This window comes from Sus scrofa, chromosome 14 (genome assembly GCF_000003025.6).
Source record: "Sus scrofa isolate TJ Tabasco breed Duroc chromosome 14, Sscrofa11.1, whole genome shotgun sequence".
Classification (NCBI taxonomy): Eukaryota; Metazoa; Chordata; class Mammalia; order Artiodactyla; family Suidae; genus Sus; species Sus scrofa.
In genome coordinates, this window is record NC_010456.5 from 12,091,507 (window position 1) to 12,117,694 (window position 26,188).

The following is a 26,188-nucleotide window of genomic DNA, read 5'->3' on the forward strand; positions in this document are numbered from 1 at the left end:
ATTTTTTTAAATCAGGTTGTTTCTTATTGAGTTTTGAGAGTTCCTTGTATGTTATAGATAACAGTCCTTTATCAGATGTGTCTTTAGCAAATATTTCTTTTCAGTCTGTGGCTTGTCTTCTCATTCTCTTGACAATGTCTTTTGCAGAAAAGAAGTTTTCAGTTTTAATGAAGTCCAAGGTGTCAAGTCTTCCTTTTATGGATCATTCTTTTAGGGTCATATCTAAATGCTCAAATTCATACTCAAAGCCTCCTAAGTTTTCTCCCATGTTATCTTCTTGGAGTTTTATAATTTTATGTGTTTTAGGTCTATGGTGGATTTTGAGTTAATTTTTGTGAAGAGTATAAGGTCTGTGTTTAGATTTATTTTTCTTTTTTTTTTTAATGTGGATATCAAGTTGTTTCAGAACCATTTGTTGAAGAGACTGTCTTTGTCCCATTATAGTGCCTTTGTCCCTTTGTCAAAGATCAATTGACTATATCTATGTGGGTCTCTAGAGGAATTTTTACTTTTATTTTTACGGCTTTTTTGGCATAGCCTAAATATTATTTGTTACAATGCACACACACTGCTTGTACAGTCAGAAAAAAACTATCTTCATTTTCGGGGAAAATACCATTTTCTATTCCATAAGTGGAAAAATATTCCATCCCTGGAAAATATTGGAATAGCTGTTTGTGTGATGAAACATTCTTTTCCATTTAGCAAATATTTCAGTATGAGAGAATATTGTACAGTTTGCAAAGACTCTGGATATATCTTGAAGGTTTTCTCATCTCAACTTTTGTTCCCTATTTTACTCTCTAAATATTATGGTAACAACATGAAATAAAATTTTGAAAAGAAGGAAAAAAATCACCATGTTAATGATTTCTTTTTCATCGCCCCCCACTGTGTGCATATCATTTCCCCCAAATCATTTCATCATCTGGCCTTCCTTTTACTTCTATTAACTTGTCCATTTAAAACCCTCTGGACTCTCTTCTTATTTGGGGCATGTTCTGCTTTGTGTTAATCCTAAATGAATTTTTCAAGCTTCAACGCCCAACATGTGCTGCAGACGAGATCCTGCCCCTTTCTGTCTGTGTGGCAGCCCCTAGAACAGGACTGGGTACAGAGGCCGTCCGTGTTTGTTGAATGAATGAACAAGAACAGGGACAGTTGTGTTGGCAGGGAGGGGACGGTCTGGTCTTCTGTGTTTAGACCAGGCACCCACCCGAGTGAGAAGCTATGGAATGCAAATGAGACTGGCGCCTCCCCCCAACCCTGCGCCCTGACTCAGAGCCCTCTGGTGCCTTTTGTCTCCAAGCAGCAAGGAATCCAAGCAGAAAATTCACTATTAATGGTTCAATAAAACATTCAGGTCCTGGATGCAGCCCCGTGGAGGCCGCGTGGCAGCCCGGAATACAGATGTGCCGGCTCAGGAGGGAGCCCCATTCTCATTTAGTCTTATCTGTCATTAGGACAGAAGCCTGAGCGCCGGGGGCCAGGCCTGGGAACTCTGCCACATTGGTGGGCAAAGCAGGGCCAAGGTTTGGCATGTCCCGGTTGGTCCCTGGAAAAGTTCCTCTCCTGGAGGCCTTGTTATATATGACACAAGAGGCTAATCGCCTACCTTTCCCCCGGAGAAACAATTCCATTATCTTAACGGACCATGTGGCTTTGGATTTTTTTAGGCACTGTGCTTGTGTGATTCAACAAGATATATTTTGCAAGTAATTCTGCCAGCGCCAGCTCATGTGGGTGCCTGGGAAAAGCTCTTTGATTGTAATGATGGCAGGCAGAGCTGGACAGACCAGCTGTGCACATGGCACAAGTGGCATGTGGCAGCAGAGGCCCCGGGTGGGTAGAGGGCCGGAGGGAGGGAGAAGGTCACAGGCAAGGCCCTTAGGAGATGTCTTTTTTTTTTTTTTTTTGTCTTTTTGCTATTTCTTTGGGCCGCTCCCTCGGCATATGGAGGTTCCCAGGCTAGGGGTCGAATCGGAGCTGTAGCCACCGGCCTACGCCAGAGACACAGCAACACGGGATCCGAGCCGCGTCTGCAACCTACCCCACAGCTCACGGCAACGCCAGATCATCAACCCACTGAGCAAGGGCAGGGACCAAACCCGCAACCTCATGGTTCCTAGTCAGATTCGTTAACCACTGCGCCGCGACGGGAGCTCCAGGAGATGTCTTTTAATTGATGAAGAAAACTTAAGAGATCCATTATTTTACTTTGCAAAACAGGAAAGAATTTTCATTCTCAAAAAACTATATGTATATAAATGTTTCTATATTTACATATATACTATATATATAAAATACATGTGTAAATATATATGTGTGTGTGTATGTGTATATATATTCACACATATATACACGTACACGTACCTGTTTTATAGCCTCCTCTCCTGAAACCACGAAAAAGCTTTGGGAAGATAGTCATCTTGTGTGAACAACAATACAATTTCCTGAAATGGCATTCTGTAAACTTAGGGGAGAGGGAGGAAGAAGGGCCCCTTCTCTAAGAGGCCCAGGCTCAGACTGTGACTTGCTATCAGGCCGCGGTTGGTAGCAGGAAAGGAGAAATGGGAGTTGATATAGAAACGGGAAATGTCAAAAGATTAGGAGATTTTCATGTGACACTATTTGCTAAAAAAAAAAAAAAAGTAAAGAAAAAAAAAGAAGAAAGCCTTCAGTGCAGTTGCTTGACTATTTGCATGTCTGTTTCTTAGTGGGATCTGTAAGCTGGAGTCACCCTCATAGGACCAGCCACAGAGAGACAGAGGTGCCCCCACACATACTCTCCTGCTTTCTCCTATCAATCGATACTGAGCACCAGCCCTAGCTTAACATGCCCAGAAGACTGCCTGGAGCCTATCACCCTCCTAGGCAAAAACTCTCCACATTTTCTGATTGCCAAGTTAGAGCACAAATCTGTGAGGCCACCCTTCCAGCCTGCCCCTATCTCACCCAGCCAGCCAGTCCAACCCCGTCTCCAACCACCCTCTTTTGCAAAACCTCCTCTGCTCCAGGTCACCTGGCCTGTTCACTGTAACCCGCCTTCCCCCATCTCCATCTATCCAGACCTCACCCACCTTCCAAGACCCAGCTCCAGTCTTCCCTTTCCGCCAAGCCTTCCCCACTATCCCAGCTGGAGGGGCTCCATCACCCTTAAACACCCACATATCTTTTGGTAACATTGTAATAATTTTCCACATCCTTTTCTGTTCTTGTAGCTCATTTTTCAAAGACAGACTATGAGCTGTTTGAGTGCAGGGATTTTTATTACAGTCCATTGACGCTCTTGCCTACTAATATGTGCCTTGTGTGAATCAAATATCTGGTGCTCAGTCAGTGTACGTGGGATTGGTTGACTTCACAGGGCTCTCAGCTCGAGAGGAATAGGAGAGACAATTAGTGCTCCCGTCAAGCGGTTTGCAATCCCCCTGGACAGGCAAGGTGTGAAACCGGAAAAGAACAGCAGGGGGCGCACCATGCAATGCAAACGGCAAATCGGAATACAAGCAATTGTCCTGAAAGGATTATTTATGAAAGCTCAGGAAAAGAAAAGGCCAGCTTTTAATTAGTTGTTAAGAAGTGGTTGTACTTGAGATGGTCCTACAGGATAATTATATTTTGTAGTATTTGTGTGGTACCTTAACGTTTTCAACGCCCCTTCACTTACATTATTTTAAAGAATAAGAGGACAGAGTCACATGACAGGTAAGGGGCAAAGCTGGGATTCAAACCGGGGTCTTTGGAGTTTAAGTCCAGTGGGCCTTGCTGTGCTCCCAATACTTTCTAACTCTATCCTTTGCCTTTAAATTAGAATATTGAAGCAAGGCAGTGAAGCAAAGTGACAATGCCATTTTTAAAATATTGGGCAAGCTGCTGTGTACAGGACACATTGGGGGGGAGTGGATATGCAGAGCTCTGACAAATGGCAATAAAGACAAAATGATGACACTGGATAACACCCTAAATACAAAGGAGAGGAAAAGTGGAGGAAGGAAGACAACTCCCATTATAGAGCTGAGTGGCTGTGAGGATGCCGTTTGTGACTCTGGAAAAGCAGATGGGGGTGGGTTGGAGGGGAGAGCACAGCTTCCCTGTGGGCATCAGGCTGCGGTGAGTGAGAACACCTGAAGTCCCCAGCAATGGGCACCAGAAGTCCAAGGGGAGGTTTGTGCTGAGGGAGCCTATGAGGTCCCCAGTGGGTAAAGGAAATGAACTTGCATAGGAAACTTGTGCCTAATTTAACAGAGCAAGTTCACAACTGAATTGGGAGCACTTATTTACAGAAAGTTATGGAACATAAGGACACTGGAGCCACCCCACCCTCACCCTGGCATTCAGATCCTGAACCCACCGAGGGAAAGAGAAGCATCCTACTAATTTCCCAGGGACTGTGATCTGAAGCGTCTGAAGTAGCCGGAGGCCTTCTTACTGGGCCATGGCATTTCTTCAGCTTCTGTGATCTTTACATTCCATTATTCAAGACACCTTCCCCATGGGGACAGGACTCTAAGACATGGCCCTGAGAACTGCATGGGTTCCAGGCACACTGTGATCTGGCAAAGCAGGACATACGCTGTCAGCTCAATGTCTGGGGTCACCAGCGCCTGCGTCTGGGAGCCCGACAGGGGAAGGACCTCTCTGTGCCCGTGAGTCGCTCGGTGTCCCTTAGTCACCTTTAGTTCCCTTTCTGGGGTTTTACTCCATTATCTGATGGCCACAATATCATTTCCCCCTGTTATATGTGCCCTCCTCCCCCCTAAAATCTCTATGTTGAAGTCCTAACCCCCAGGACCTCAGAATGTGACTGTATTTGGAGATAGGGTCTTCTTTTTGTCTTTTTAGGGCCGCACCTGCAGCACATGGAAATTCCTAGGCTAGGGGTGGAATTGGGGCCATAGCCGCAGGCCTACGCCACAGCCACAGCAACTGCCAGATCCAAGCCGTATCTGTGACTTAACGCCAAGGCTTGCGGCAACGCCCAATCCTTCAACCCACTGATCCAGGCCAGGGATGGAACCTGCATCCTCATGGATACTAGTTGGGTTCTTAACCCACTAAACCACAATGGGAACTGCTGGAGAGGGGATTAAGTTTGGGGGAAAAAATCATCAGGCTGGGCCTTGATCCAATCAACTGGTGTCCTTATAAGAGGAGACTGGGACACAGACACGCAGAGAGAGAGGAGACCACGTAAAGACACAGGGAGGAGGCGAAGGAAAGACACAGAGAGCAGGAGACAGAAGGAGAGAGGCCTCTGGAGGGACCAACCCTGCTGACGGCGTGACCTCAGACTCCCAGCCGCCAGAGCTGTGAGACAATGTCTGTCTGTCATTCAGCCACTTGGTCTGTGGTGCTTTGTTTTGGCCGCCTGAGCGGAGCAAGATACCCACCCCCGATCCTGACCCTTGCCCAGATCAAAGCCCAGCTGCCCCTTTTCTACCCACTCAGAACCCACAATTGATCCTCAGCGTCTTATTAGTGCTTTGCTCAAAAAATAAGACAAACCTCATGTCTCTCCCTTCTCACCCCAACTTCTCTCTCACTTCCAGGCTGATCTGCAATTAGCACCTGATACATAGGTCCTCATTCTCTCATTCCTCAGACACTAGAGTGTGTGCTGTCCTGGGCCCAGGCTGGCTTCTCCAGGGCAGGACACCCTTGTCCACAACACCGGACACAACACTCAGCTGGATGCTCTGTGCTGTAAAAACCTGCCCTTAGGAAGGTACCTCTTTGCCTTGAAATTGGATTTGCTTAACTCTTCATTGAAAATGATCACTCCCAGAATTCCCTGACGGGCTAGTGGTTAAGGATCTGGCCCTTGTCACTGCTGTGGCGTGGGTTTGAGCCCTGGCCTGGGAACTTCCTCCTGCCATAGGTGCAACCAAAAAAACTGTTTAAATAAAAAAATAAAAAGCTCACTACCATTCAGCTTTCCCTCAGTAGTCCAAAAGCTCATCCATGCTGGGAGGCAAGGTTGAGAAGAAACACAGGAGTTTCCCAATTACAAAAAAAATCCATTCGTGTTCTGACTGAAAGTGTTTTACAATATGAGGAGGCTTTGCCCTTTTGGCAAACGAAGCAGCTTTTCCAGCTGGGACCCTGCTATAGCGTGGTTACTAAGGAGACCAATTGGCTGTAGGTGCCATAATTAATCACTAAATTTTCGAGCAGCCGCACCCCCAGAGGTAAGGGGCTCTTTCCCCTGAGAGGGAGAAGCGCTGGGTGGGCGGAGGGTCTCGAGCCCACAGTGGGAGCCCAGCTCCGGCTCCCTCCTTCTTCCTGGGCGCCCTCGGCTGAGATTTGCTGGTGGCTGTTTTCAGAGCACCTACATCTGCCTCCAAACTTACCTGCCAGCACTGAATGGAGTCTCGTTCTGGGGGCCACCTGGGCTCCGGCCCCTTGATTGCAGGTAGCGAGCTGGGAGGGGCAGAGCTGAGCTTTTCTGGAAATAAGGCTGGGCGACCTTTCCTCTCCACCCCCTTGACTATGTGGGTGCCCTCAGTCAGAAGAGCAGAGGGCAACTTGCTGCTCCAAGACCAGGCCCCACCCCCAAGGAAGCCCGAGGGCCTCAGGGTGCCAGGATCCAGCCCCTAGCGAAGTCCTAAGGAGAAAGCCTTTTTTTTTTTTTTTTTTAAGGGCCGCACCCGTGGCATATGGAAGTTCCCAGGCTGGGGGTTGAATAGGAGCTGTAGCTGCCCACCTACACCACAGCCACAGCAATGCCAGATCCAAACCTTGTCTGCGACCTATATACCACAGCTCACAGCCACGCTGGATCCTTAACCCACTGGGCAAGGCCAGGAATCAAACCCGCATCCTCACGGATACTAGTCAGGTACATTATCACTGAGCCACAGTAGGAACTCCAACTGAGGAGAAAGCCTTTAAGGGACCTTGAGCACCCTGTTGGTGCTCCCAGTTTTCACCTCCCTTAGTTTGTTCCTGCTGTTCTGAGAGATGTGGTTCTCTCTCACACACACGCACACACACAGCTCCCTCTGAGCTCATTCCTGCCCATCCCCTCCAATCATTGTGGGAAACAGCCCCCACAAGACTCAGCTCCCTTCAACCCGAGGGCAACTTCCACCTCATTCCATTCAACTCTTCCATTTGATAAAGGAGCGAAGAAAAGTTCAGAGATGTGATTTTCACTCTTGTTTTTTGTTTGTTTGTTTGTTTGTTTTTCCCCTCAACTGCATGGGAAGAAAAGCATTTGTCCAACCAACTCCCAGGGAATAACTGAGGTGTTCAAAGGCAGGGAGATCATTTCAGATGCTTTTCTAGTGCATGGAACAGAAAACCCAAATAAGTGGCTTAAACAAAATGCAGTGGGTTAGAGATAGCAATGCTCCAGTGAACGGCCTCTGTGTAGCCAGCCCTTTGTCCTGTGACCTTGTGCTCTCCACCCAACCTGGCTCTGGATTGGCCTTGAGACTGCCTTTTTTTTTTTTTTTTCCTGTCTTTTCAGGCCCTCACCTGCAGCATATGGAGGTTCCCAGGCTAGGGGGTCAAATCAGAGCTGCAGCTGCCAGCTATCCCACAGCACAGCAATGCCAGATCTGAGCCGCATCTGCAACCTATACCACAGCTCATGGCTGCCACTGAGCAAGGCCAGGGATCAAACCCATGCCCTTGTGGATTCTAGTTGGGTTCATTACCACGAGCCACAACAGGAACTCCAGAGAATGCCTTTAGCCAATAAATACAACCAAAGCAAATGGAGTGCTGGGCTCCAGGCTTGGGCCTCCAGGGGTTCTAGCTGCTTCTGTAGGTGCCTTACTTGCTTGTGCTCACACCTCAGCTTGCTGTGAGACCAAGCAAACCAACCTGCTAAGGGAATCTGAGACACAGGAAGGATAAGACACTTTGAATAGAACCAACATACTCCCAGTGGACAGCCAGCCAATCTGCAGCCGACCGAAGACCAGAACGACTGCCCTCCTGACCCTAGCCTAAATGGTCAATTTGCAAGACCGTGAGCAAATAAATGGTTTGTTATTTAACAAATCTCTGGCTTTAACATGGTTTGTTATGAAGCAATAGCTAACTGAACCCTAACTGACATTTAAAGTAAATATTTGAGGTTTTTTCTCTTAAAAAAAAAAGTTGAAGGTTGGAAATCCAGGATTGGTATGGCAGCTCCATTGTCACCTGGGACTCAGAATCCTTCTCCCCTGATGCTCCATCATCTTTACTCCATGGCTTTCATCCTCAAAGCTGTCTCATGATCCAAGATAGCTGCTGGAGCTCCAGCCATCATATTTGTGTTCCAGGCAGGCAGGAAGGTGAATTCTAGCTGAATCATCCCCCGTTAAAAGAACCTTCCTTGGAGTTCTGTGACACAGCAGGTTAAGGATCCAGCATTGTCACTACAGCAGCTTGGGTCACTGCTGTGTCATGGTTCGACCCGTGGCCCAGGAGCTTCCACGTGCCAAAAAAAACCAAAAACAAAACCAAACAAAACCTAAAAAAAGAAAAAATTATTTAAAAATTTTTTTTTAAAAATTTAACAAAGAGCTTTCCTGGAAGCCCCAGCCAGTGACTGGCAGCTTGATTCTCATTGGTTGCCCTTGACTACAAGGAAAGCTGGGAAAGGTAGGATTTTAGTGGAGCATACTGCCGCCTAGAATAAAATCAAGGGTACTGTTTAGTATGGAAGAACAGGGGAATGGGTGTTGGGTAGGTAACCAGCCAATATCTGCCTCAGCATGTGTAAAATCAAGCTCCAGGCCCCAACACACATCAGGATGCAAAACTGACCACACATCTTGCTGATGTCTCAGAATTCATAGTGGTGGCTTTGACCTATAGTAAGTGTAATATTTGGGCAATAGAGCTCTGAATGGAAAATCATGAGTCTGCTGGTTTCCTGGGCCCTTTTGTTGTAAATACAGATGGAAGGGAAATTTCATTCTTAGAACTTGTTGCTCCTAATCTGAGCAGGTATTGCTTGCTTGCCTTCTTGCTTTTTTTTTTTCTTTTTTCTTTTTTTTTTTTTTAATTGAGATGTATTTCACAAAGCATAAAATTCACTATTTTGAAGCATACTATTTAGGAGGTTTTAGTATATCCACCATATTGTGCCACATTCAGCACTAATCCCAGAACATTTTCAACACCCCAAAAAGAGACCCCACACCCATTAGCAGTCGGAGCAGATGTTTTCTTTAATCCTTCTCCACCCAGTCTCAGGTCAATGGGAGAACCAGCCTCAACACATGAGGGGGTGCTGGAGATCATTGGACAACCTAGGCTCAAACCCTGGGATTCTGGAATATGGGTGGATCTTTTTGGGGGAGCCAAGGAGGGGGTCATGGTGGAAGTCACCAACATCCAGGAAGGGAGGGACCCCCAAGGATTCTGTGGACTCTAAACATTCCCTGCCTGGGCTGACTGGAAGCTACCTTCACCTGGGAACGAGAGGAGGCTCCATGCTGAGGCATCCCCAACAATTTCTGAGGCTCCAAAGGCTCTTAGTGGTGACACTCTAAAGTTTACTAGCAGCTTTAAAAGCACTCTGTTGGGAGTTCCCATTGTGGCTCAGTGGTAACAAACTTGACTAGGATCCATGAGGACACAGGTTCCATCCTTGGCCTGGCTCAGTGGGTTAAGGATCTGGCATTGTCGTGAGCTGTGGTGTAGGTCACAGACACGGCTCAGATCTGGCTTTGCTGTGGCTGTGGCATAGGCTGGCAGCTGTAGCTCTGATTCCATCCCTAGCCTGCAAAACATAAACATAAAAAATAAAAGCTCTCTGTTGTGACAGGAGATGCTGGCAGGGGCATTTAGATTCAGGTGATATGATTTCATGAGAAAGGATGGAGGGGCTGCAGAACCCGCATTGATTAAAGGTCTCATGGGTTCCAAAATCAAACAGCCACCCGGGGAGTTATTATACCCATTTGCAGAAGGAGGACTTGAGGTTCCCAAGAAGAACTTGCTCTAACCAGAATTTCAGACACTTCGTTCTTGGTCCAAAATCTCAGTGTCTTCCACTGAGCTGCACTGGGGGCACCTGTGCCAGACCCTGGCCCGTGGCAGGTCAAGCCACTCCCTGGAGTGGCCTATCTGTTGCTGCCTGTGTGGGGCGGTGACAGCAGGAGGGGGCCATCTGAGCTAAGCTCTGGGCATCTCTGTGACGGTGGGAGCTCCCCCTTTCTGCCCACTCCCTGTGCTTCATTCCTCAGGCAAAAAGGTTGCTCAAGGAGATTCCGGGACTAGGGTCTGCCTTGTCACTGTCACCAGGAGCCTTTTTTTTTTTTTTTTTTTCCTTCCTGACTTGCCAGAGCTCCCTGTCAGCCCTCGCAGTGCCTCTGGAAGCCAAAAGAAGGAAGCTGTGGGATCCTGGCTGAGCAGAGTCCAGGTAAAGCAGGCTTGGGGATGGACTGACTGGGAGCTTGGGATGTCACAGGTCTGAGCACAGAGCCAGGGGGGTGGGGAACAGCCGAGAAGGATGGTAGGTTCTGCTGCTTGCTTGATTAAGGGGGTCAGCGTGTGTATGTGTCATCGAGGTGGGCAGGGAAGGGGAGGGGTGTGCGGGGGGGTGGGGGGAGAGGATATATATGCTGGTGTAGCTGGTGGCTGGTACAGCAGAGCCTCACAGCTGAAGGAGCCCCGGCTACTGACAGCTCCCAGGTAGGCAGCTGCTCACGAGCCCCGGCCCCAAGACACACTGCTGGGAGCCTAGTGAAGGCACAGGGCGGCAGGGCGCTCTCCCCAGCTCCTCTCCTTTGTCCACTGTGGAAGCTGAAGGCCTCTCCGTGAGATTATTCCTTCATTTGTGTTCTTTTTCGTGCTCGGATGTGGGGGGATAGAGGGGAGGGCTGAGGCTTTTATCCTGATAAGAGATGCAGAAGAAGAGCGGAACTTGGAAATGAGGAAAAGTTTTGATTCCCCAGATGTGGCCCCTACTAGGTCACCGCTGTCTGCTGCCAAAAGGTGGTTATAGGAGTGAGGTTAGGGAAGGGATAGGTACTTGGGGGTGTGGGGGGGGAGGGCCCCCGCCCTTCCAGGCACCCTTGTGAGAGCTTGCTTTCTTTCCGTGGCTGACTTCCTTTCAGAGCGTGTGCGGGCTGGTTTTCAACAGATCACTGAACTCCATCTGGATTTGGGTGTTTAATCCTGGGGGAACCCTGTTCCCCTAGGTACCGAGTACAAATTGCTAGTGATGATGTAGAGAAAAGTCAGACCCAGGGCGTAGTGCTCCAGCTGCAGGATGCTGAACACCGTAGCTGGGTGTGAATTCCACAGAGATTTCCGCAGGGATGACCTTGGTCTCCCAGACCAGGAATCCTTTGGCCGTCTCTTCTCTTTCTTTGCATCTTTCTTCTGCCCAGCTCTCCCACCTAAAGGTCTCAGCCCGGCGTCCTATGGAATGCGACGATCAGAAGTCCTCCGAACTCTCGCTCAGCCTCCTTTTTCCTCTTCTCTTTGTGCGTCTCTCTCCGCGAGTGCCTCTCTCTTTCCCCTCCCGCCCGCTACCCATCCCCTCCTCCCCATCTCATTCTGAACATGGGCAAGTTCTGGGGGAATTTCAAGTAAGGCAGGATGATTCGGGAAATGGACTATTTAAAGCAAGCTGCTTTGGACTTGAATACCCTGATCCCGGGCTTCAACATCTGTGTTTCGCTTCCTCGAGCAGCCCATAATTGCCCCAATTATAACCAATAACATTGTTCGGCAGACTAACAAAAGATGAGCTTTGCATGGCATTCGCCAGCAAGCCTAAACCGGAGTTTTCAACGTTGGGGTGGGGTGGGGTTGGGGGGGAAGAAGCTGCCTGGATTCTTATCAAAAACCTCCCAAGGAAATCGCTGCTCTTTCTCACTGCCTGTGGGTGGCTGCTGCAGGCACACTCCTCTTTCTCAGCAGAAAGTGTGGCAGGGGAAAGGTTTGCACGCTTCCACTGATGCCGTAATACCTTCCACGAAAGGCATTCATGTTCTTCGGGCTCGCTGAGTCTTCTGCAAGGGAGGGTCCCCAGAAAGGCTGCCCCTAACCACCACCTTGGGAAAAGGAGCCGCTTCTACCAGTCCACCTGCTTCCCGTCTAGGGCGCTGTGGTGCAGCCCGGGGTCCTTTGCAGGGGAGGGGAGGGCAGTTCTGCGGCCCTGGCTTTATCAGCTGAAGGTTGAAGGTATGGGGGGCCGATTTAGAGGATGCAGGAGATTTTGCATTGTCAACGAAGGGAGTAATTGCAGGATTAGGTGCAAACCCGTGCTCTCTGGAGCTGTCACACAGCTATTCTGTATTCAATCAATCAGGTATTTATCATCTACACTCCACCAGGCAGGGCGGATCCAACAGAGGTGATAATAACAGCTCTTTACATTCACACAACGATTTACATCTTAGCGCTTTTCACACCCATTATCCCCGGCAACAGCCCTGCGAGATGGTGTCATTATCTCCATGTTGCAGTTGAAGAAACTGAAGCTGAGAGGTTAAATAATTTGTTCAGGACGTGGCAGAGATGGGACCGAGTCCAGCCTTGGGGGACAGGGGCGCTTACCCACTAATGGGGATGGAGGTGGGGGTGGGGTAACCTACACAGTGAAACAATTAGAGGTCGATGCAAGGCTGGGTGTAATTAAGTCCCAAATGGTGTGATCCAGACTGCACACGCTGGAGGAATTTGGGGGAAGAAGCGCTTGCTCCAGAAATTTTAGGGACTGGAGACAGGAAGAGGAGGCGGCAGCATCTGGATGGACCTAGGGCTTTGTCGAGGGAAAAGGGAGCCTGGACAAAGGCACAAAAGAAGGACAAAGGAATGAACATGTAGTGAAAACTACCAGGTACCAGGGAATGAGCTAAACTTGTCCACATGCTTATTTCATGCTAATGCCCACACCCACAGAAGGAAGGGAAGACTTAGGGTGAATGTTCTACTCTTTTATCCACAGGGTTCATCAAGCCTCAGCCCAGCCCCACAGCTCCCATGACAGAAATCTACCTGATCTGGGGGGAACTGCTCATCAGATACCCTGGGGAAGGGAGGGACCCCTCCCAGGGAGCAGCAGTCATGGAGAGGACAGTCTGCAGGGGCTTGAATGACTGGGAGCTCACTAGGCAAACCGGACGTTCTATACACTTGGATTTCAATGCCTCTAAGTCCTCCCAGTATCCAACATGCATGTTGCTTTCCTTCTAACCACAAAGTAGCCTGAGATTTGGAGCACACCAATTTCGGGAGGTGGGGGCAAGACGGTTCTCTGGGCACTTCCTTAAATAGCCTATGAACACGGCTCAGTCTTGATTTTCTGCGATCCTGTGGTTTTTCAAATACCGGCTGCTGCCTCAGCCTCGTAGGAAGCCAGCATGGCCAGCTCTGAAAGGCCTGGCTCAGCGGCGGGCGGGTGACGCGTGGAGCTGAGTGCTGGGGTCTCGGTGAAAACGTCAGCGGATCACCAGCACACACACGCCCAGGGCCCTACCTTCCCACCAGGGCTCAGAGCCAACCTCCCCCTCTCGGCTCACACTGTGCCCCTCCCCCACCCACTCCCCATTCATCCTTCCATTCATTCAGCGGCGAAACGTGCTCGGCGTTCAGATAGGAGCCCGCAGTGCTCAGTGCCCATAAAACAGACCCCGCCACAGCCTGTCCTCAGAGCTCACCGCCAATATCGCCAGATGTTAAGGTGTCTAGACCAGTGGTCTCCAGCAGGGGCATGGGTACCTGACAGTCCACTGGGCTTTGGGAAACTGAGGCTTAATTTTTTGTGCACTTATCTTTCTTAGTTCGCACCTTAGTGGGTTTTAGCCTGCATGTAACTTACAAATACATTTGTCAGGTGTGCTCAAGATTGTTTGACTGCTGGAGGTGTAAAGTTAGAGAATTTGGAGATGTTTGGTCAAGATCCGTTGTTGGTTGCTTATCTGTATTTTCTCTTTTTTTTTTTTTTTTTTTGCTTTTCAGGGCCACACCTGAGGCGTATGGAAGTTCCCAGGCTAGGGGTCGAATTGCCGGCCTATGCCACAGCAATGCCGGATCCTTAATCCACTAAACAGGCCAGGGATAGAACCAGCATCCTCATGGATGCTAGTTGGGCTCATTATCACTGAGTCACAATGGAAACTCCATTTATCTGTATTTTCTAATCTTTTTGAAAGGACTATTAAGTGATTTTATTGTAAAAGTCAATGAAAGCTTTGGGGGAAAAAATGATATTTTGACAGTGTATGTGGAACCGTGGCCCAGAATCAGGAAGCTCCGTGTTAAGAGTGGTGATGCGTTTCCACAAATGGCATCCCTGACAAAAACCATATCCCTCTGCTGAGCCCCAGCTGGGCTATTGTAACAAATATCTGGCCACTAATAAAATCAAAAGAATTAACCATGTAATCCAACAGCCTCTTTTTGGAGAAGGGGAAACAGCCCCAGGGAAAGAAAGGGCCTTGCTCAAGATCCCACAGGTAACACAGAGCTGGAGCTGGAACCCAGGGCTTCTGTTCATTCATGGCCTGCTGGCTCTGGGCACCTTGGGTCTGTGCAGGGCAGGGACTTGCTTTGTCCTCTGCCTCCTCTCTGCCCATCTCCCACTTCCAAGTAGAAATTTAGAGCAGAAAGGGCTGTTAAGTACATTAGTCAGAGGAGGAAAAGTAAACGGGTCCTAGCTGGCGAGCAAGTAAAAGCTCAGTGGTCAAGTTGTGTCTGTAATGGCTTGAAGAAATGGGATGTGTGGACAGAGCTCCCACTGTGGTGAAATGGGATTGGCAGCCTGTTGGGAACACTGGGACACGGGTTCGATCCCCAGCCTGGCACAGTGGGTTAAAGGAGCCAGCTTAAGGCACAGCTTCAGCTTAAGTCTTGACAGCGGCCAAAAATGAAACAAAAAGAAAAAAGAAATGGGCTCTGTGGAAAACAACCCCCCGTGCTGGTGGGCAATGAACAACTCCTCCAGGAACGGGGGATAGGCAGAGATGAAGGGGTGTCATCAGAGAGGGGAGACCCTTAGAAGGAATTCACCTACACAAAGACACAGAAAACTGCCGAGATCATTGAGAGGTCAGGTGAGAGGTCATGAGACTGGAAGTCGGGACGGGTAGAGCCCCAGCTCTGCCTCTCCAAGCATCGGTCTTCCCAACTGTAAAATGGGGACAACAGTACTTACCCCAGAGGCTGAATACTTATAAAGCAATCAGCGCAGTTCCTGGCACAGAGGATGCTAACTATAATAATAACATGGTTACTACTGCCGCCAGATTCCACCAGAATTTGCCAACCTTTCCAAAGCAGGATAAAGTTATTTCCCAGAACACAAGTTTGAGGGTCAAAATGTCTGAGTTTTAAGTCCTGGCTCCTTTTTTTTTTTTTTTTTTTTTTTTTTTTTGGTTTTTGCTTTTTAGGGTCACACTTGCAGCATATGGAAGTTCCCAGGCTTGGGGTCAAATCAGAGCTGCAGCTATCAGCCTACACCAGAACCACAGCAATGCCAGATCCAAGCCACATCTGCAACCTATGCCACAGCTCACGGCAACATCGGATCCTTAACCCACTGAGCAGAGCCAGGGATCGAACCTGAGTCCTCATGGATACTAGTCAGATTCGTAACCCACTGAGCCGCAATGGGAACTCCCTGGCTCTTTTTTGAGCTGGATGGTCTTAGGCAAGTTGCTTAACGTCCATGTATTTACGTTTATCTCGAAAGGGGGATAATATGAACGCTTGATTATAGGGTTGTATAAGAATATAAAACTCGGGAGTTCCCTGATGGCGTAGTGGGCTAAGGATCCAGCATTGTCACTGCTGTGGTGAGGGTCACCGCTGTGATGAGGGTTTGATCTCTAGCCTGAGAACTTCCATACGCTGGAAGCATGGCCAAGAAAAAAAGGAATATAAAACTCTTTTGTAAACTACAAGAACAATATCTACACATGTAGTTGATGAGAAGGATGGGAACATATATGCCTCTAGCAGAAAGCTGACACCTGCCCTTTTTTTCTCCACTAAAAGCACTAAAATAACAGGCTTTCTCATAGGTCATAGACAAAACTCAATTTACTTTTAGCTTCAGCTAAAACTTTATGTGGACTCCTCCAAACAGATAAACAAAGAATTATATTGCCCTTGAAAGCAAGAGTACAAGAGCAAATAGATTAAAGCTAAACACAGGGGCATTTTATCTTTATAAAGAGTGAGGTGCATGGAGTTCCCGTCGTGGCATGGCAGAAATGAATCCAAGTAGGAACCATGAGGTTGCAGGCCTCCCTGGCCTCGCTCAGTGGGTTAAAGGATCCAGTGTTGCTGTGGCTGTGGCGTAGGCTGGCAGCTGTAGCTCCGATTAGACCCCTAGCCTGGGAACCTCCATGTGCCTCGGGTGTGGCCCTAAAAAAGCAAAAAAAAAAAAAAAAAAAAAAAAAAGAGTGAGGTGCAAATAAAATTTATAAATCAGAGATTCCCGTTGTGGCTCAGCAGGTTAAGAACCCAACTAGTATCCATGAGAATGTGGGTTCGATCCCTAGCCTCATTCAGTGGGTTAAGGATCTGGCATTGCCGTGAGCTGTAGCATAGGTTGCAGATGCTGTGGCATAGGTGGGCAGCTGCAGCTCCAATCCCACCCCTAGCCTGGGAACTTCCATATGCCACATCTGCAGCTCTTAAAAAAAAAAAAAAATGTATACATTAAATGACCTGTTATTACTGAAATAAGAGGTAATTAAACATTTATTTATTCAACGCAAGGTGTTCAGAGATGTTCAGAAATGTAATAAGCAGTATCCTCACACAGAAGTGTGAGCTGAGTTTGGTTCACTAGGTGAATTCAAGACCTGTAAATGTCAAACATACTCAGGGAAGTTTTACTTACTGATGGTCTCTATTGCACAATAAAAAACAACAGCAAAAGCTGTTGTGGAGTTCCCGTCATGGCTCAGTGGTTAATGAATCCGACTAGGAACCAAGAGGTTGCAGGTTCGATCCCTGGCCTTGCTCAGTGGGTTGGGGATCCAGCGTTGCCATGAGCTGTGGTGTAGGTCGCAGACGTGGTTCGGATCCCGCGTTGCTGTGGCTCTGACGTAGGCAAGTGGCTACAGCTCCGATTAGACCCTAGCCTGGGAACCTCCATATGCCGTGGGAGCGGCCCTAGAAAAGGCAAAAAGACAAAAAAAAAAAAAGCAGTTGTAACCCCCATTTTGCAGGTGAGAAGACTGAAGCTCTCAGAGGTGAAATGACTTGACCAACTTTGATGCAAAGTACAAAGATCAAAGATAAATATAACTCAGGAGTTAACTAATTACTCGTCTTCATTTTAATTGGCATTAATTGATACACAGAGGGCAAAGAAAGCACACAGATGTTGTCAAGACTTCTCAAGAGCAAAAAACTTCTAGGAGTTCCCTGGTGGCCTAGTGGTTAAGGATCCAGTTTTGTCACTGCTGCAGCTCGGGTCACAACTGTGGCAAGGGTTCAAGCTTTGATCTGGGAACTTCTGCATGCTGAGGGCAAGTCCAAACAAAAAGGAAAGGAAAGAGAAGGAAAGGAAAGAAAAAATTCTGTTAAGTTTTCAATAAAGTTTAAAGTCTTAACCTAGAACACAATTATACTAGGGGTTGTGAGGAGGGCCAAAAAGGACAAAATGTTATGTTCTTTATAAGGATAATTACATATATTTCATCTTTTTTTAATCTTTTTTTTTTGGCCACACCCACAGCATATGGAAGTTCCCAGACCAGGGATAAAATCTGAGTCACAGTAGTCACCCAAGCCACTGCAGTGATAATGCCAGATCCCTAATCCACTGTACCACAAGGGAACTCAAATTTTTTTAATTAATAGGTAGAGTCACCAGTTAAAAGTGAGGGACAGGAATCCAGCTTTCAGCTTTTTTTAAACAGGCTTAAATGTCCTCTGACATTCATCGATCTTTCTGTTTCATTGTGGCTGGAACTCTGTTATGAAAAATAAAAATAAAAAGTTTAGCCTTTGGCATCAACTACTCTTTAAACTCATGCTAATTCATAAACAAGGATAGTAACTAACCATGGCTCACCAGCATTCAATTGCTTCCATGTATTTTTCTTTAAACCTAAGTGAAAACACTTCCCAGGATGCAATTTTAAGGGAATAATCACATGCCTTGATTAGCTTAGAGGTGTGAATAAATGAAGTGGCTAAATAAAAATGATTTTCTTTCTTTCTTTTTCGGGTCACACCCACGGCATATGGAAGTTCCCAGGCTGGGGATGGAATTGGAGCTGTAGCCACCGGCCTACACCACAGCTCACGGCAATGCCGGATCCTTAACCCACTGGGCGAGGCCAGAGATGGAACTCGTGTCCTCATGGATGTTAGTCAGATTAGTTTCTGCTGAGCCACAACCGGAACGCCCAAAAATGATTTTCTTACGAAAAAAATAAAATTTTAAATTTAGAAATTTAAAATAAATGAAAGTGAGAGGTGGGATATGGCAGAGTAGGGAGGCTGGAGACCAGAAGAAAGGTGAGTGTACTGGGGGCCCACAGGGAGGGCTGGCCTAATGCGAAGCAGATTTGGTAAAGTTTCCCCAAGTGCCAAACCAAGGACGGCCTGCATTTTATAGGCAGGAAAGGCTATCAAATAGAACACGTGCTAAAAGTTCCAGGAGCTCATCTTCTTTACTCATCTCATCCTAAAAACCCATTTCCCCAGAATTTGAGATAACGAGTAGCAAGCAGTCCATCCACCAAACATTTCCTGAATGCGCAAGTTGCCACAGTTAATGAAGTTCATGAAAAACTGCAGCCAGGGAGCATTTCATTAACATCTGTCACAACTTATCAGCTCGACCTATGCAAACATTATGTGTTGCAATTTTGTATTAGGAAGAAAAGGAAAACAGTCCCTTTTCTCCCGGCCTTCCCTGTCTTGTGTGATGCACAGACACTGCCATCATGTGGCCATAGAGAGCATAGCATGCTGGACAAATTCTACAAAACTCTCCGGATGAGAAAGATTGAAATTGTGCAGGAAAAAAAAAAAAAAAAAAAACCCGTAAAGGCAATTATCAAATTAAACAAAAGGCACATCCAGGCAGTCCTCAGTTTAAGACTTTTGCTTATATAGTGGCTGTTTGGAACTCAAGACACATGTGCTTCTCAAAAGAACCTGTGATGGTGATGAGTTTCCCTGGCTGGTCTACCAACACTTTTCACCAGGGCAAACTTAGCACATAGCACCATTCAACCATGTCTCCCAGCCACTGGCAACCAGTCTTCTTCCAGAACATGCATGAGGTTCCAGCTTAGGATGACATCTTGATTTTCTCTGGAATAAAACTCATTCCCACCCCTCCCACTTGAGCTGAACAATTAGCTACTAGACCCTTGGTCAGTGACATACATCCTGAAGGGGCTCCTGTGCCATTAGCATCCTGGGCCTCAGTGAGGCCAGCGCTCCAAGAACGCCCCCAGCTCTGAGAAGGGAGAGGGCTCCTGAGATACTCCACTGTCACCTAGCAGACTTTCTTGAGCATCTCCTAAGTGCCGGGCCCTGTGCTGGTGCTGGAAACACAGAGAACCATCAAAGGTAATCGCTACCCTTCAAGAAGCCACATCCCAGTGGGAGAAATAGACAAGTCCATGCTCACAGAATTGATTTCAGGGCCACAGCTGCACCACATGGAAGTTCCCAGGCTAGGGGCTGAATTGGAGCTGCAGCTGCCAGCCTATGCCACAGCCGCAGCAACACAGGAGGGATCCGAGCTATATCTGAGCCCTACACTGCAGCTCATGGCAATGCTGCATCCTTAACCCACTGAGTGAGGCCAGGGATCAAACCCGCAGCCTCATGGATACTGGTTGGACTCTTAACCCACTGAGCCACAGCAGGAACTCCTCTTGGACAAGCTTTTACATTGCACTTGATATGTGCCAGGTACCCTTTTATGGCTTGAAAACATGAACCCATTAATTGTCCTATAAGATAGGTACTATTATTATCCTGGTCTTATAGAACCTAAGAGGTTGAGTTGCAGACACGGGGTCTGAACCCAAACAGTCTGTAGTGATGAGCATATGAGAAAAATGTGAGTTCCAATGACCCTGTCACATAAGCCTGGTGTGCCCATTTGACAGCCAGGCCCCTGGGGCTCAATGGCTTCCTACTACCTTGTGATGCCAGGTAGCAGAGGAGATTCATCTAATGAGGACCAGGGCCTAGAGAGGGCTCTCCAGAGGGGGGCATTCCTGAGTTGGACATGAAGTGTGAGCTGGAGAAAGGACTGAGCTGGAAGAAGGAGGACCAAGATGCAGAAGCATTAACTGGTGGAGTTGGGAATCATATGCGATCCACCAGGATTGGAGGAGATAAAATGATAAGTGACAGGAGCTGAAGCTAGAGAGGTAGGCAGGAGCGGTGCAAAGTCTCAGGGGGTTATGAATTATTTGATGTATGAAGTGACATCATCCGATTTGGAGATGGCTTGGTGGGGGGCTAGATCAGTAGGCAGACTAATTAGAGGACAATCACAGTGACCAAGGCAATAAATTTCAATGAAGGCACTAGCCATCTGGATATAGGAGAAAAATGCATTTGAGATATAGCCATTTGTATAGATGTTCAAGTTCATTGTTCATTAACCTGGACATCCCAACCTGTAGGGTAAATGTCAAACCTTTGAGGATGGCGAACATGACCCGGTTTCATCTGGATGGAGCCTCTTTCTCTCACCCTTAGGGAGGTGGACTCGGTACAGCCTCCTGCTCACCATGCCCTGCCAGGCTGTGGTCCTCACACCTCTGTGCCTTTAGAAAGGCATTTCCTGCGTCTCTCAGATGCCCTCTTCTTTGTCCTCTTGGAAAACTCTTACTCATTCTTCGAAACCATCTCAAATATCAGCCCACTGACTTGACAAACATCAGCAGAGCATCTTTCCATCAACATCCTCCTGGTATGACATGCTTGGGTGATGCCCAAGAAGAGGCCAGATGGTCTCCCAAAATAGCCCCTGGGTGACCTCCCTGCAGGGTGCCCCTCCATCTCCCAGGCTTGCTCCATTTCACATCCATTTTCTACCATACTTCCTGGACTTTGTTTAGCATGTGTATGAATCACCTGAGCTTCTTGCTAAAAAGGCAGATCCAGATCCTGTGGTCCTGGGGTAAGGCCTGAAATTCTGCATTTCTTACAAGATCCCAGGAGATGCTACTGGTCTGCAGGCTGCCTTTGAATAGCCAGGCTTATGTGTTTTCTCAGTATATTCTGATGAAAAAGTGATAAAGGCAATTATTTTTGTTTTCTACCCTGAAATCTTAAGGTAAAATTTACATACAGTGAAATGCACAGAATCTAAATGCACAATTCAGTGGGGTTTCTGGCAAATGTGTGTACCCCTGTGGTCTACACCTAAATTGAGAACATTCACAGCATTTCCAGAAAGTTTCCTTGTTTCCCTTTCCATTTAATCTTCCACATAAAGATGGTTCTAAAGGGACCCAAGATGATGCAGTCCAAGAAAATAGCTCTTGGATTCAGGAGACTTGATCACAGGATAAATTTAAAGAGGAGCAGGAAAAACTGTCCATCTTTGTGGCAATCCTACATAAAGAATATAAACAACTGCTCTAACAAATAATCATTGGAGCTATTACCTTAGAATAGTCGCTTTGTTCATTTTTCTTTTTTTTCTTTTTTAAAACGATTTTTATTTTTTCCATTATAGTTGGCCTACAGTGTTCTGTCAATTTCCTACTGTACAGCAAAGTGACCCAGTCACACACATATATACATTCTTTTTCTCACATTATCCTCTATCCTGCTCCATCATAAGTGACTAGATAGAGTTCCCAGTGCTCTCTTCACTCACTTTTCAATGAATAAATTCAAATGCCTGGTCTGTGCTCTGAATGGAATTGCAAGGTGGACCTACTGGGCTCTGCGCTCAGGAAGCTAGCTCGAATTTTGGGGGCGGGGGGTGGGAGGATGAATGGACAAGAAACTTGACCAAAACTTCTTGAAAAACAAATTCTTGGAGTTCCTGTCGTGGCTCAGTGGTTAACGAATCCGACTAGGAACCATGAGGTGGCAGGTTCGATCCCTGGCCTTGATCAGTGGGTTAAGGATCTGGCGTTGCCATGAGCTGTGGTGTAGGTTGCAGACGCAGCTCGGATCCCGAGTTGCTGTGGCTCTGGTGTAGGCCAATGGTTCCAGCTCCGATTCGACCCCTAGCCTGGGAACCTCCATATGCTGTGGGAGCGGCCCTAGAAAAGACAAAAAATAAAAATTAAAAAAAAAAAAGAAAGAAAAAGAAATTCTTTATCAGGAAGGGAAGACTGAGGTTGCGGTCGGGGGGAGTGACTCATCAATCTTCTATTCTCACTTGTCATTGCACTTTGCAAGACAGCCCTTACAGATCTCATCTTTGCAACAGCCCTCTGATAAGCTGGTCACCACTATTCCACTTTAGAGCCTTGAAAACTGAATCTGGGAAAGGTTGTCTTAAGGTCTCACACTGTTAAGTTGCAAAATGAGGATTTTAGCCCCTAGAAGCACTCATGCAGGTGGAGGCCAGACGGGGGCGGAGGGTGGGCAGGAATCACAGGGGGCTGCCCCCGGCTCCCAAATACTAGCCCCTGGGTGAACATCAGGCCACCTGTGTCCTCGGCAATCCACCCCCGCCTGGGAGGTGAATCTCAGGCCGGCATCCCCTGTGCGATGGTCCCAGCTCTTACCAGCCCCCACAGAAGAGCTGTTCTAACTGCCACCCTCCCTGGTGTTTTAGCATCCTGCTTCTGGCTCCTGCACCATGAAAATCCTGTTCTGTGACCTCCTGCTGCTCAGCCTCTTCTCCAGCAGCGTGTCCAGCAGCTGTCAGAAGGACTGTCTGGCCTGCAGAGAGAAGCTCCGCCCAGTTCTTGACAGCTTCAACCTTGAGGTAGGTCCAGGAGCGACCCTGTCTTTCCCCAAGCCCTCCATAAGAGCCACTCAGTCTGAGAAACTACTGGCCTCCCCAGAGGTCATATGACTCTCCCAGTGTCAGTTATCTTCAGGAAATAGAAGTGGACTTGAGCATCTTCCCTTTTTTTTTTTAGGATTGCACTTGCGGCATATAGAAGTTCCCAAGGCTAGGGGTTGAATCAGAGCTACAGCTACCAGCCACAGCCACAGCCACAGCAACTCGGGATCCAGGCTGAACCTGTAACCTACACCACGGCTCACAGCAATCTCAGATCCTTAACCCACTGAGCAAGGCCACGGATTGAACCTGGGTCCTCACCCATACTAATTGGGTTCGTTACCCCTGAGGCACAAAGGGAATGCCTTAGCACCTTCTGAAAGCAGATCCTGTCATCTTTTCTACTTTCTCTCTCTCTCTTTTTTTTTTGGCCTTTTTAGGGCCACACTCTTGGCATATGGAAATTCCCAGACTAGGGGTCAAATCAGAGCTAAGGCTGCTGGCCTACATCACAGCCACAGCAATGCAGGATCTGAACCATGTCTGCGACCTACACCACAGCTCACAGCAACGCCAGATCCTTAGCCCACTGAGCCAGGTCAGGGATCGAACCTGCATCCTCATAGATACTAGTCAGATTCATTTCCGCTGAGCCATGACGGGAACTCCTCTTTCCACGTTCAAATAAAGACCCACCCATGCTGCCATTTAGTTTCCCTTATAAAAAATAATGCACACACCTTCTAGAGAATCTGGCAAATTCAGAGAACTATAAAACAAGAAAATTAAAATTACCTTTCATCCCCCAGTCAGAGAAAGAATCCTAGTTTTTGCACTTGCTTTATGACACCAGCATAATTTTCCCATTAGTAACATTATTTTAAATTACTTCTTTCTATGAACACAGTATAGTGACTGTGTTTAACCATCCCCCTCCTGTTGAACACATACAGTGCCCTCCGCTTTTGATAGTATAGGCAATTCTCCAATGAACACCTAAATGCTCTCTTATATTTTAAATTTTCATTTGAGCATTAAATAGCTTTTCATTAAGTAAGCTGCTTTCTCCACTGCTTGCATTACAATCTAAATAGTTACTCCTCTTCTATTAAATCCAATATAACTCAATTAATTTTTCTTTGTAGTCAGGTAAGCTTCTTTCAAAAGATGGCATGTTTGGAATCCCTCATGAAAAAAAATAGTATGCTGCTGGAGAGCACAGAGAACTATATTAATCACTTGTGATGGAACAAGATGGAAGATAATGTGAGAAAAAGAATGTGTATATATGGGAGTTCCTGTTGTGGCTCAGCAGTTAACAAATCTGACTAGCATCCATGAGGATGCAGGTTCGATCCCTGGCCTGGCTCAGTGGGTTAAGGACCCGGAATTGCTGTGGCTGTGGTGTAGGCCAGTAGCTACAGCTCTGATTAGACCCCTAGCCTGGGAATCTCCATATACCTTGGGTGAGGCCCTAAAAAAGTCCAAAAAAAAAAAAAAAAGGGGGATGTATATATATGGATAACTGGGTCACTTTGCTGTACAGCAGAAATTGACAGAACACTATAAATCAATTATAATTTTAAAAAATAAACAAATTCAAAGAAACCCAATTAAAGAAAAACAAAAACAATTGTTTGCCTACTGTTCCTCAAGGCAGGTGTACAAATACAGAAACCAAGTAGGAGTGTTGGGTTAACACACTAACGTGGGCAGACAAGGCCCTGCAACACACCCAGACACTTCCATCCTCCCAGGCCAGCTCAGTGGTTTTCAAACCCATCTTCTGAAGAATAGAGCCCACAATCCCTCTACCAGGGGGATTACTGGGCAATGGGAAGGCAAGAGCAATGGACCCCAACTTACTCTAGAGATTCAGAGTGGGCTTTCGCAGGAACTGAAGTCTCTGAGGAGACTAAAGATGATGGGAATCGAAGAGACGGGAAGCCCCAAGTGCCCAGGTGGCACAGGGAGGTTGGGGGGAGCAGGCACATATGCAAATGCCTGGGCAGAGAGGGGAGCAGCATTTAAGGAAGTGAGAAAAGCTGAGTCTGGCTGGAACACAGAAGGCCCACGTGCCTTTCCTGTGCAGCCCAGAGAGGCTCAAAAGTTCATCCAAAAAAAACAAAACACCCTTCCTCTTGGTCTCAGTAAACAGAGCAGATAAACTAGTTTACATGTAAAGCAGTGAAGGAGTTGATTAGGCAATAGTCTCATAGCCCCCACACTGTTAAAGCTCTGAGATTGCAGCCTAGACATCAGGGGAAAGTTGTGTACAATTCCTGAATCACTAGCTTAACTGCAACCCTTTACCTCCCACCCAGAAAAGCATTAGGGCTCTCCTACCTGTAGATATTTGTACACCCATGTTCGTAGCAGCATCACTCACAATAGTCAAAAGGTGGAAATGACTCAAGCGACCATCAAGAGATAATGGATAAACAGAAAGTGGTTTCCGCATACAATGGAATATTATTCAGCTTTAAAAAGGAAGGCAATTATGACACATGTCACAGTACAGGTGGACTCTGAAGAGCTTGAAATGAGCCAATCACAAAAGGACACTATTGTAGATTCCACTTACCTGAGGTTCCCAGAGGAGTCAGATTCAGAGACAGAAAGCAGAATGGGGGTTGCCAGGGGCTGGGGGAGGAGAAGAGGGCATTAGTGCTTATTGGGTATAAAGTTTCAGTTTGGGAAAATGAAAAAGTTCTGGAGGGTGGGTGTGGGGCCCATAGCACCACAATGTGACTGTACTTAATGCCACTGAGCTGTACACAGAAAAATGGTTTAAATGGTATACGGGACGGTATGCGTGTTTTACAATAGAAAAAATGCATCAGGAACTCAACCGTGAGGATAACCCCCGCGTCTGCTCTAATTGTTTTTTACAAAGTAAAGCATTCATGACTTAAGTGGTTTAGAACAAACATCCCCCCAGACTGTAATGGCCCGCCCACCGCAACCCCCTGACCTTGGTGTTCAGGTCTGAGACGCGGGAGGACACCAGGGCCAGATTCTCTCAGCCTCCTTACTACCGTCTCGGCATCCTTCTACCATGTCTGCGACCTACACCACAGCTCACGGCAATGCCGGAGCCTTAACCCACTGAGCGAGGTCAGGGATCCTCCTTCCCCCTCTTCTTTCCTTTGTGCCACTGGCTTTCCCACTGGCCATTTTCCATCTTTTATCCCCTCTCCCACTAGCACGCTCCATCCCTCTGTTGTCTTGGTTTTGTTTTTGCTTTAAATTTTATTTTTATTAGAGTATAGTCGATTTACAATACTGTGTCAATTTCTGCTGTACAGCATAGTG

The 26,188-nt window shown here is 47.2% G+C and overlaps 1 protein-coding gene across 4 annotated transcripts in view; it reads left to right on the top strand.

Moving 5' to 3' along the window:
* PNOC (prepronociceptin) overlaps positions 9,717 to 26,188 on the top strand; it is a 32,952-nt gene continuing 16,480 nt past the window's right edge. The window contains exons 1-2 of one of the 4 annotated variants that reach the window (XM_021072107.1): positions 9,717 to 10,369; positions 22,700 to 22,852. In XM_021072107.1, coding sequence (XP_020927766.1) covers positions 22,724 to 22,852 — 129 coding nt within the window. In that variant the 5' untranslated portion in view covers positions 9,717 to 10,369; positions 22,700 to 22,723. 4 annotated transcript variants of the gene reach the window in all.